Source organism: Falco naumanni, chromosome 5 (genome assembly GCF_017639655.2).
Source record: "Falco naumanni isolate bFalNau1 chromosome 5, bFalNau1.pat, whole genome shotgun sequence".
NCBI lineage: Eukaryota > Metazoa > Chordata > Aves > Falconiformes > Falconidae > Falco > Falco naumanni.
Genome location: NC_054058.1, coordinates 72,829,689 through 72,842,194, shown reverse-complemented (window position 1 = coordinate 72,842,194; position 12,506 = coordinate 72,829,689). Strand labels below are relative to the sequence as shown.

Below are 12,506 nucleotides of genomic sequence, written 5' to 3'. Positions count from 1 at the left end.
TTTTGTTTTGAGAAAGACTATTGCTGGTGGGTAGGAGTTAGTGTAATTTAACAGAACCGATGCAATTGTAACAAACAAAAGGTGTATGTGCAAAATCTTGGGAGTCTTTAAGTATGAAGAAAAAGGATCCAGCCACAAACTCAGACTGGTTGTTGAGACCTTGAGGCAGAGAGGGTGTAGGTTAATGTAAGACGGGAGAAGCTGTAGCTTTGAAGAAAAGAGTGACAGTAAACTGTAACCCAAGAGTTATTGCTGCAATTAGAGTCGGATCTGGGTAGGGTGCTCTGGCTGGGTTAAGCCAAACGCCCGCTGATGCACACTGTGCTGATTTGTGGTTATGACTATGCAAGTGAAGGTACCTGGGAGACCAATTTGGAGTCGATTGCCAGGACCCGGCGGCATGCTGTTGAGCAGATCAGTGCGAGTGTGTCTAATGAAGATGTCCTATCTGTCACCTTGTCTTGTGGTGTTTGCATCAGTTCCCAAGGAGATAATACCTGTTTATCTTTTCCATGTCACTTTTGGTTTTTTTGTATTCCTTCTTAGTTTTCCCTTTCCCAGGCTGAAGGGTCTTGTCTATGTAGTTGAGCCTCACAAGGATGCCACACAGATATGGATCATTTCTCCCTTGTCTGGGATCTTTGCACCTTTTCCACTTCTGGTATGGCCTTTCTGAAAGGGGAGCTGGGGACTGCAGGTGACCTTGAGGACACTGGTATTCTAGGGGCTCATGCAGTGATGCAGTGGCACTTTCTGCTCCTTTGGTCCCTGCTGTTCTGTCAGGCACCTGCTGAACATTGCTGTGGGGGGGTCACAGGACTGCCAGCCACAGCCAGGCAATAGCCAGCTCAGTCTGTCATCATTAGCATTTTCCTAGTGTGGGGTTGTGAGGTCCTTCTGCTGGGTTTTTGGGTCAGCTCTCAGTTTTCTGCACCCAGTACCTTCGTTGTTGGCTCACAACTCCCTTCTCAGACCGTCGCAGACCCATGAGCAGCACAGGCACTGGCACAAATCCTGTGGGACTGCCATGAAAACTGCCTGGTTGTGCCTGCCTACTCTCTGTGGCACATCTCTTGATCAGCTGTGTGTGCAGGTGAGACCCTTCCCTCTCCTCCCTGGGCAGTAGAACTATTCAGCTGCACAAAGCTGTCTGTAACGGATCAAACCCAGAGAGGAGGTTCAGGGGGACCTAATCACAAGCGTAAACCCCCCAATGGATAAGGGCCAGTGTTGGTGGTGCAAAATAAGGCACATTCAAGATAGAAACATGAATGCCTTTAATGCCTGTGCGATAGGCTAAACTGATTGCATCAACACTGGAAAGGGACTCAGGGGTTAATGTAAGAAATTTAGTTCTTTATGACTGTAAGGATCATAAAGATCCATAAGGACCTAAACTTACATTAACCTCTGAGTTCTTCCGTTAACAACCTGATCCAGAAGATTTTTATGGATCCGGTTGTTAGGATATGTTAGAAATGACTGTTTTGCAGTATCCTAAGTATAAAAATACAGAAGCAGAAGTAAATATATTACCTCAGCTGACAATTTTTTCATATAACTAAAGCAGCAATGGAGTTATCAATAAAGATGTGAGCACAGGTGCCATAAATAAGAGCACAAAAAAGCCTCACTGGGTCAAACCAGTGGTCTAGCAATGGCCAAAGGATATGTTGTTCAGGGAATTCACAAAGTCTGGCCACTTTCTGCAGTCCATTCCCCCCATCTTCCTACTGTTTCAACAACTGCTGGTTTAAGGTTGTTGGAGGCTGCATCCCCATCTTCTGATTTTTTTTTTTTTTTTTATACACGTGTAGAGCAAATTAGACCCGGGCCCATCAAAATAATGATCTATTAATTCATTCAAATGCAGAGTTTTTCAGGTGACTAAGGACTAATGCCAGATCTAGAAAACAGGGAGGTCTATCTTGGAAAAGATGTGGGGTTTGGCCATCTGAAAGGAATGGAGTGGTCAAAGTAAACTGAACCCAAACTGCCACATGCTTTAGTGAAAAGTGCTAATGTGATGCCTGGAGATGAAAGCAAGGGGGTAGTGAGTTGAGGTGAGGACAATATTTTATAACTGTATATGACAGCTGGGAGACAGATGCTGGAATATTGCCTCTGGCTTTGATTCTGCACTTTAAAAAGTGTATTTGAAATTAAAGAGGGTGCTGAAAAGAGCAACAGAAATTATTTGAGATCTGGAGAAAATACACTACAATTCATGAACATCTTCTGCTCACCCTAAATAAGACTGAGAGGTGACAGTGTTAAATGGGGGCTACAAGTATAGCAAGAAACTGAGTAATAAAGAGCTATTCAGTGTCACAGAGAAATATATAACAAGAAATGATGATTGTATTGGAAGTTTGAACAAGGGAAATCAAATGAGAACTGACATACCTTTTTTCATTGAGGATGAATGATAGCTTATTAATTTATTCAGGGAGGGAGTGTGGTTTCCATCATGTGATGTTTTTAGACTCAAGTTGGATGCTTTTCAGGAAACTGTTAGCTAAACCCAAGTAATTTAGTTTGTTATGGGAGTTACTGGTTGAAACTTAAGGGTCAGTGATAAATTGCTTGGAGGAGAACTTGTGGGTCCTCTTGGCTTTGAATTTGCTGATTCAGAGGGCATGCTGAATATGTGTTACAAAGGCAACTACAGTATGCTCTTTTCACTGGTTTCTTCCATTCTGTAGTCAAACTTGATTTCATTTGCTCCTTCATACTGAGAATCTTTGTATCTCTTTTGTGTGTGTTTACTAGGACCTATCTATCCAGCTAGCCTGTCTCAGTCTTGATGCTGGATAAACAGAAGAGCTTATTCAGTCTTCTCCAGAAGAAGCTTTGCTCTACATGGCTTTTTTCTGAGCCCCAGAGAGAGCTAAAGCTTCCCAGGTCCTCATTTTCCAACTGCTTACAAGTTAGAGAGGTGGCTGTGGTCCTGGTGTTGCAATGAACCAAGCAGGAAGCATCCCCAGGTCTCCAAAAGTAATAGTTGTCTCTTTAACCTGCCTTGGGCTCTTTGGTGGGGTCAGCTTGATTGACAGGTCCAACACTTCTGCATTTCCCTCTGTGCTGCCTTTTCTGTATGACGAGTTCAGCAGTTGGATGAAGCCGGCTGGCAATTTTGCTCTTCAGCAGCCCTTTCCATGCAGGTGGCTAATAATAAAGCTGTTGTAGCTCTGTGCAGGAGGGAGGTTTTGCCTGAACCAGTCACTTAGAGTTAATCAGGAGTTGAATCTCTTTAAACATTCATTTCAAGCTGTGTTTGTATCAGAGGCAGCTGCTCCTCGGGAAAGCACTGACTGATGGGACTATAGGATGAGGCTGGTTGTCACTGTCAGTGCTACTGAAGAGTTGTCGTAAGGGGGCTCTTGGACTCTTGTTTTTTTTTTAAAGAGAAGTAACTGGATGGCTTCCTGTCTCAGGCAACGGATTCTGGGGGATGGTAGAACAGTCAGCAGCATCCTTCCAGGCTGGCTCATAAGCAGCAACCATTTCACTGGAAAACCATTAGAGCCAAAATACTTTGTTATCTACAGCATGTAACTCTGCAAGAAGGGCTCAAGCACTGGGCGCTTTCCTGCTGGATGCCGAGAACCTCCCTCCTACTCTTTATCTTGTTTCCTTTTGGTGGAGGCAGCTTCTCCCAGCGTGGCGTTTAGCACAGTGGATGGCAGGGCCAGAGCTTTCCTCAGGAGGTGATCTAAGCCCAGAAATTCCTGTTGTTTTTCCAGCATACATAGCTTCTCTCTGAGCTGGTCCCAGTTTGCCTTTTGCCAGCATCCAGCGCATGGAAAGGTTATGCCTATTTCTTCTCTCCTCCACTGACACACAGAGTGGTGGTTGCCCTGCCCTGGTCCCTGCACAGCCCAGCTCCTTCCCTGGACCATGGTCCTGAAGGGAAACAAGCTGCAGAAGTGATGTCCAGCCCATTCCATGGTTCTTGGCCAGGGGCTGTCCACATGTCTTGTGGCTCTGATCCCTTCTGCCGGTGTGCAAGCGAGGCCAGGAGGATCCTGCAGGGTGTCACACAGTGCAGGGGACCGGTGACATCTGCCCCAGATCACAGGAAAAGCTTGCTGCTGAAACGACTGCTTAAGGGGAGATGCTTTTAACAAGTAATTGGGAAGAAAAAATATGTAATTGGAGTAAACCAACCATAATATTTTAAGGAAAAGTGAAAAAGTTACCTGGGCTTGTGGTTTTTTTTTGTTCTTTTGGGTTGTTTTTTTTTGTTTTGTTTTGTTTTGTTTTTTTATATGTGGTGTCAGTCTGTTCCTGTAACTTCATCCCAGTCCTGGTGTTACAAGGAACTGCTGCTCGCTTGGTGCAAGCGCCTGGCTCGGTTCCTCTGGGATGCTCTGCTCCAGCTCCAGGTTCTGACATGGTGCGTTTGTCCTGTGCAGACCGCTCTGTGCCTCTGGTCACCTTTGTCTTCTTTCCCTTTACCTTTTTCCTGTTTCTGTTGTTTCCTGAACGAGAGGGCCACCAGCCCTGCACGTGATGCAGAAGATCTGGATGTGCTGCCAATTCATGAATGTCATAGCAGCCCCCTCTACATCACTTCAGCCCAGATCCCAGCACGGTTCCCATGCGACTCCTCTGATGAACTCCCATGTCAGGAAACCTGCCTGGTTGACCTTCACCTTTGTTTACCACCTTCCTTGTCAGTTAGGGATCTGAAAGAATGCTTTCTTGCTTCTGGCACTTTATGTCAGTGAGGGACTTAGCAGAAAACATTTTGGAAATGCGTGTGTGCATTGGGTAAGCAGGCCAGCCTGATTCTGGTAGGCATGGGTTTTCTTGCATGACTCCACAGAAAATAAGCAGATTTTTTTAGCAGTATAAATGTTTGCTGAGTTCCTCTCCATGTTCCTGGGACAGAGGCCAGGCCTTTGGACCCAGAGCACAGTAGAATCACGGAGCCACTCCTGGGCATCAGCATCTCCTGCCTGTGCTCTGCTCCTGCTCCTGGGAGGGTTTGCACCCTGCACCATGGTGCAGAGCACAGCCGGCACTGTGCATGGGTGGTCCGTGCCACTTGCAGTTGCGCTCTCAAACCTGCCATGCTCGTGCATCTAATGGGGAACTTTTATTCCTCATTTGCGAGACCCTTTGCGTTGGCAGCCGTTGCGATGATAACCAGCGAGGAGCCCATCCTGCAGCTGGTCCTCACGGGAGGAGCTCCGGGGCTCCTCCTTGGATGACTCTCATGCCTCGGTTGCTTGCCAGCCTCACCCACTTTCCGTCAGGCTCCCCTCTTCCTCTGTGTTTGTTAGTTTTGATGACTTCAATGCCATTGTCATTTTGCATGTGGTGTGGCAGTATTGTGCTCTTTTCTGTTCCATTCAGAGGCAACTCCCATTTTCTAAAGGAAATCTTTTACTTTTGATAGATTCCTCTGCTCTGTTGGTTCAGCTGCTCCATCTTTCTGTAGGGGCCTCTCAGAGGCTGTTTTTTTATTTTTGCCATACATTTGCTCAGAGTTTCTAATGTGATATTATGAAATATACTCCCTGCTGCCTGCAAGCACGTTACCTTTTCAGCTGCTTCTTTTTAATTTCCTTTCAACTCTTTCTCATTTCTGTGCTCTTCGATGAAGAGTTTTTGGCTTTTTTGCTCTTAAGGGATTGTTGAATGTAAGTTCTTTATTGTCATTATTGCAATTGAATAGATTGAATATTGAATAGATCTTGTCTGTTATCCTGTGTGTTGCTGGGGATTGAATCTGAGGCTCTGAGCTATTTCTTCCTTCAGGAAGGAGTCATCCGTGCTGTCTAAAAGTTGAGAAGCTGTACCATTTTCTTTCAGGAGCTGTTCCAAAGGCTTTGATTGTTGTGATCAGAGCTTATAATTGTACAGAAGAAATTATCACTTGTAGCTGGAAACCAGAGTGAGCAACTTGTTCTGAAGGCTGCTCCCACCCTTGCCCTCCTGTGAGCCTGCCTGCTGACTCTGGGACCTGCCCTGGCTGCCAGTGGGCTCTGTGGGTGCTGTGCCATGCTGGCCAGCATGCAGGACTGGTGCTGCCGTGATGTGTTCCCTGTGGAGCTGCCTCCTTTGGCTCCCCGGGATCCCTCCTGGGTCTTCTGGGGAATGACACTGGGAACAGCATCCACTGAGCCTCTCATTCCAGGAGAGCATCAGGAGGAAGGGGCAGAGAGCTTTTCTTCCCATGCAGGTTCAGGACTGTACAAGGCAATTTGATTCCTTTTAAAATTAATGCTGACTTCGGTGTTCAGACCCTCAGGGCTGGAAGCTACTTGCACCCTGTGCGAGCTGCTCTGAAGTGCTGTCTCCAGGCTGGATCTCTCGTGCTGTGGTGGCAGGTGGCCCACGCTGTCCAAGCTCAGCCTCCTTTCCTGTTGGAGACAGGATCAGCGCCTGGCATGGCATCTACAGCTCAAGCAGCCAAGCCCTGCTCTGCCCAGGATCAGCCAGGGCCAGTGTGGGAGCTGCTGGGGCTGTCCCGGTGGCAGGTGGTGAGGCTAGAGGAGAGCAACGTGCCCTCCATGAGCTGCGAAGTGGAGCAGCCCTCATTGCGGTGGCTGCTGGAGCAAAGTGAGCCTGGTCACCCCATGCGCAGAGCAGCTTTCTCCTGCTAATCTCTGCAGGCTTCAGAGCTAAGGATGCACAGAGATACAGCCCTTGCAGCCCTTCTGGCAGGGGTTTGTGGGATCAGCCTCGCATTTCTGGATTGCTCCCATAGCGGCTGTGCTGCATCATGGAGTGTGAATAAGCAAGTTTATTTGCAGGATCTCTGCTATAAGAAAGTCATTAATACATGTGGTGATGTTTGGAGAAACAGAGCCATAAGAGACACTTAAGTAGCTGGATTATGCCCACAAAGGTCTGTGCAGCGTTTTGACCTCACAGCTGAAGCAAGCATTTTCTTCCTGATTTCTGACACAGGTTAAAGACAGAAAGAGACACACTGCAGGGTGGAAGTACTTTTCGCTCTTAAATATCAAATGTTAATGCTCCCCAGAGTATGTCTCTGCAGTAAAAAGTTTGGTATAAAATTCGGCGGGTTTTATGCTGGGATTTTCTTTTAACCAGTGCTTGTGCGCATGTGCATGCCTGTCAGTGGTTTTTTTTCCATTAGCTACATATTTTAATACTGAACAACATAATTTGACAGTGAGGAAGAGTCCTAGAGGCTAAATAAGCATGTAGAAAGGTATAGACAATGTTTATTTTTTATTTATGGGCCCCTGAAAGGATGATGCATATTCTGTTTCTCTTTGAAGACTGAAAGAGAACAGAGCTGGCGTTTCTCAAAGGTTTTGAATTCCTGATTTCTCACACCAGCAACCAGCCACCTCTTCCTCGGTACCTGCGGTAGGACAAGCCATAGTTGATAAGCATGCTGACTCGCTAATACGGTCAGCGATGTAATAGATAACGCTGACCTCTGTTTGCAGTACAAATGCACGCTGCCAAGTGCAAGCTATCTATGCCTGAGAAAAAAGAGCTGTAACATCAGCTTGGTGGCTTTCTGTCTCGCACTGTGGCTTTTCCAGGTGGGGGTGTGCAGGCGGGCAGCGTGCAGGGCAGCGCTGGTGCTCTGCTGGCTCCCGCCCTGTGTCCTGGCAGGGTCATTTGCTTCTCTCTGGGCAAAGCTGTTTTATTTTTTCAAAAGAGTGCCTGTTTAATTCACAAAACCAAAAAAATGCTGTTAAAGGGACAAGGGACCCAAACAGGCCCTGTGGTTAAATTTTGAAGCTGGAAGTGGGGCTGAAGGGGTGAGGATGTGCAGTTACTTCTGGTGTGTGGAGTAGAGTGTCCGCTTGGTCCCATGGGGATGGGGTGCAGCGGTGGCAGGAGCTCTGGCATCTTTTGGTGGTTTTGTGGCAGCTGCTGGAAGTGCTGTTGAGCACCTGGAGAAGGTGGGGATCAGGTCTGGCAGTCTGTTTGGAAATCCAAATCGATGTCTGTGTTCAGGCCCCAACTCAACAACTTCATGGACAAAACGTGCTTATGCTGCTCTGTGTATCTGTGCTGCACCAGTACCTTGGATGTAGCGTGCACCTCCAGTCTCCCTTGACAAGGGTGATGATGTTGTCTTAGGGCAATAACAGGGGTGGGCAGAAGCGTGGAGTGCCTCTGTGTGATGAGTGCAGCAGGACTCAGCCTAGAGAAGCAGTGGCTGCGGGGGGAGCACTGCAGAGGCAGGGAGGGTGGTTGTTCACTTTGCCTTCCAGCACAGAAATCAGGAGCATTAAACAGGGCTGACAGGCTGTGGCTTTGAAATGAAGTGCTGAAACAAAACTAAATGCTGTCGTCTCCTCCTGCAGAAAGTGTGGAGGGGAAGGAGAAGCAAACAAGGAGGAAAACAAAGTGATGGGAACAATGAAAAGTTGAAGGCCAAAATGCAAAACCAGGAACCTGAGAGGGGAAGTGCTGGCTGCCATTGGGGACAGGCTGTTGCAAGACTGTCCTCTGTTTTCACCAGCACGGCATCCTCTTGTCTTCCTGCTCTTTGCCTGCAAGAGCAGGTGCTGTGAAGAGCCTGCTGCCCCACGGAAGAGCCTGCTGCCCCACTGCCACGGCAGAGGGGATATGGTGAAGGTGCTGTAGCACCAGGCTGGGTGACTCGGTGGGCTCTGGCCAGGGTGGGTTCCATGGCCAGCCTGCTCTGCCAGCCCCACAGCCAGCCGCGACTGCAGCAGTGGGGGCTGCAGCTGTAGGAAATACAGCCTGAAGATGATGTGCTATAAATATGTGATGACTTGTGTCCTGAGGAGGGAGGGAGACGCGCTGTAGTCGCAGGGTGAGGTGGGAAAGTGTTACTTCCCATGTGGGGAAGCAGAGAGCTCTTTTCCTTCCCTCCTTCTGCTGGAAAGACCTTACTGGATACCTTCAGCTCCTGGCAGGGCTCACGGGGTGCTGTTTGCACACCGCTGAAGTCTGTGGTGGAGGAGTCAATAAACTCTACAACCTATTGGGGATTTTTTAGTGAAATTTTGCTATTATGCTGTTATTAGGCCATACAATGATACTTCTCATAATTTATAGGATGTTATAACATAAAGGGTTCCAGTCTGCCCTGAACCTCAGACTATGCATTAGGGGGATATCTGCTACATTTCATCCTTCTCTAAGTCTTTTCTTTCCCCTTCCCATAATTCGCTGAATGGAAGAAATTGTGGCTTTCCCATTTTATCCTTCTCCTTGTTCCTACTGTGATTGTCCATGGGTACAGCTAGGGGGTACAGGACCTTGGTGATGCTCAGCTCTGATTGCCCTCTGTGTCTCTCCACAGAAGTGTCTACGGTTGAATCCAGATGTTCCCGTGTGGGTTTCCAAACAGCGCATCCTCTGCACTTTGAACCACAGCCTGAAGGATGTTCTGAACTATGGGCTCTTCCAGCCAGCCTTCAATGGCAGGGCTGGGAAATTTTTGGATGAGGAGCGCCTGCTGAGGGAGTATCCCCTGAACCCAGACACTCCTGTCCCCTACTTGGAGGTAGCCATCTTCTTTTTTTCTTTTTTTTTTTTTTTCTTTTTAAAATGTGTATATGTATATAGATACACATGCACACACATATATATGTGTACATAAGCATGCAGGACTTCCATGATCCCTTCCACTGTAGTCTCTGTAGGCACCACAGTTATTAATGCCCCCTACCCCCTCCCCTTTTTTTCCCCATTTCCTTTCCAGGAGTGAAAGCATAGAAATTTGTGTGGGTGTATGTTTACTCATGGAGAATTCATTGAGGGAAAGCTGAGGCAAATGCCTCTGAGTTTTACTTGCTCATGACTCTGTCTGCTTGAGAGCTCCATAACATCTGTCATAGCCCTGTGAAACAGCTTCCCTGTTTTCTGACCCTGTTGATCAAAATTTCTTTTTTTTCTAGTGGTGCATAACTGTCACGGGAAATTGCAGTAACAGAAGGAAAACCAGTCTTGTAGGTACAGAGGGAAAATTGTAGGAAGATCTTTGAATATGAGGCTGAAGGACTTGAGTCTGATATTTTGTTTAATTTACAGTTACTGTAGAGACTGGAACACAACTGTATGCTTTGACAGCAAATGACTGTCCCTGTATGGACCTAATCTGTGTGTTGAGCACGGAGGATAATCTATACTGTTTTCTGTTCCAGAAAATTAGCTAGAGCAGAAATTAACTGAATTAGCTCTATATTTACATTCACTATATATTTTGCCTTGATCTGGGATTCAGGTGATTGCATGTAGGTGTTTATCCTAAGGTGACCTGCCACATTTCTTGGGCTCCATTGACTGTCACTGTGGACATCCCCACTGACTGGAATGAGACTCTAGCTACCTACATGTGGACTTCTAAATTTAGGAATCTTGTGCTATATTTTACCCACAAAGTCTATTTAGAAAGCATTACATGCTTAAGCTGCACGAGCTCTTACAAATGCAAGCATGAATGCTGTTATTGTAATTAATCCTGACTAATTTGGAAAAAAAAATGCAGCACAATTTCTTAGCAAACTAACATTTAACGTAGACAAAACATTTGGAACAACATTAAGAATGCTTGCAAATAGACCTATGAGGTAGTAAATTCCCTAATTTTCCTTATACAGGCTTTGATGCTTTGTTTTTGTATAATTTAGCATAATGTCCACACTTAATGTCTTAGCACACACATCTAAATGCAGACTTGACATGGATATTTGTTGTGTGTCATTTCAATTCTTCGTAACTTCATAAGAATGGCAGCTGAGCACTGGAGAATCCTATTGGAAAACCAAAAAGCCGGAATCTATTTACAAGACATAAATCCTATGCTGATACCACTGAGGTTTCTTGAACCCAAAAGATAAATTAGCTCTCAGGGCTGCATATGAAGGTGATTGGATAAATGAGGGGTTTGTGCATATTGACAGAAAAATTACATTACAAAGCAGGTGCATGCAGTAGTTCCCTGGAGAGGTGGGGTGCTGGCTCTGTTCTATGCCAGGGAGAGCTGTAGGTACTCACAATTCCTTTATCAGGATAAAATAGTAGCTGCAATGCAGTGTGTTGGTGATCAAGCAACATGCAGTGGGGTCTACAGGCCCATCTGCTGAGATCCAGTTACCTCCATGTGCGTCTGGGGGTATTGACCGTGTCCCATATGATCTTACTGGTTGTTATCTACTGTCAGAAGCTTACCGTATCCTTCTTAATGAGGCAGTTATTTTGACTGCGTGCCAAACACACCGCTGTGTTCTCACCATTATCAATCATCACACATTCAGTTCACACACCTTGTAAATTTGCATGAGATTTGGAAATTCTGTGCCTGTAAGTTCTCCCCACTCAAGCCTGGTCTGCGGGCAAGCTGTTGGAGCAAAACTGTTGGGATGTGACTGGCTTAGGGCTGGCTGCCCACTTCAGTTGCCTCTTCAGGAGTTTTGCTGCTCAGTTTTGAGCCGCTGACTACATTTCATACAACTTAACTACTCAGACGAGGTTTTTCCTTGCACCTGGGTGGCGGCATGTGGTGCTCTTGCACCAGAGCTGGTGTTACCTGGCTTCCCTCTCTCAGACTTACCTCACTGATGCATTCACTGCCCTGGCCCCTGCCTGTGTAGCATGGGGCACCAGGGAGCCCTACATGACATTCCCCAAGGTTGAGCGCTGGGAGAGCAGCAAGTGGGCAAGTCTACCTGAGCTGGCGCGTTCAGGCAGGAAGCCAGAGGAGAGCATCTGCAGAGCAGTGCTGCCCCGGCTGGGCCAGAGCGCTGCCCAGGGTTCGGAGGCGGAGGCTGTCAGTGGAGCCTCTTTGCAGGCCCTCTAATGTGGTGCTGGGCATGAAGAGGAGCCACTGAAGGATACTTGCATGACTGCATAGGGGTGCACAGAGCATCCCTGACACTGGCATCATCTGCAAAAGACTAACGTCTGTAAATAAGTGGGCAAGACAAATTTTTACCTTGGAATGGTTAAAAAAAAAAAAAATGTGTGAGAAAACATCTGCCCAGTAGTACAAGTTTATGTGCTAATATTTTGCCAGTATTGAAAAGTAAGTGGGATGAGCTTAGTAACTGCAGTCCAAAGATAACTTGGTGTCAGTTTCAGCTGAAATAATGAAATATTGATGGAGGATTAAGTTCATAGCAATTCAAAATCTCAGAATACAATTAATTCATTGAAAAAAGGTCTAGTCAAACAAATCCAATTTCATTCTTTAAGAAAATTGTAATTCTGCTTGATAGAGATAATGATACAAAGGTAGCAGCCACTTGGGGGTACTTGATTTTGTTCTACATGATGTTCAAGTTCAGGATTAGCACTATAAAACATCCGTAGGACAAGTGTCACTGGCTAACTAATCAATGACAAAAAACAGTTGTCACTCTGATCATCATGGCATAGATGTATTTCTAGTGGGGTTTCTTAGGGACCAATGTCAACCTTGATGTAGTTACCCCAGGGATCTGGGTGTAAATATAAAATCACCGCTGATACAGTCTTATTCCACAAAGTCTAGCAGAGAACATAACAATGTTGACTGTGCTGTCTAGGTG

The 12,506-nt window shown here is 46.4% G+C and overlaps 1 protein-coding gene across 1 annotated transcript in view; it reads left to right on the top strand.

Annotated features, from left to right (window-relative positions):
- SHANK3 (SH3 and multiple ankyrin repeat domains 3) overlaps positions 1–12,506 on the top strand; it is a 362,955-nt gene that overhangs the window by 38,888 nt on the left and 311,561 nt on the right. The window contains exon 3 of the mRNA XM_040596580.1: positions 9,278–9,481. Coding sequence (XP_040452514.1) covers positions 9,278–9,481 — 204 coding nt within the window. The remainder of the gene's footprint in view (positions 1–9,277; positions 9,482–12,506) is intronic.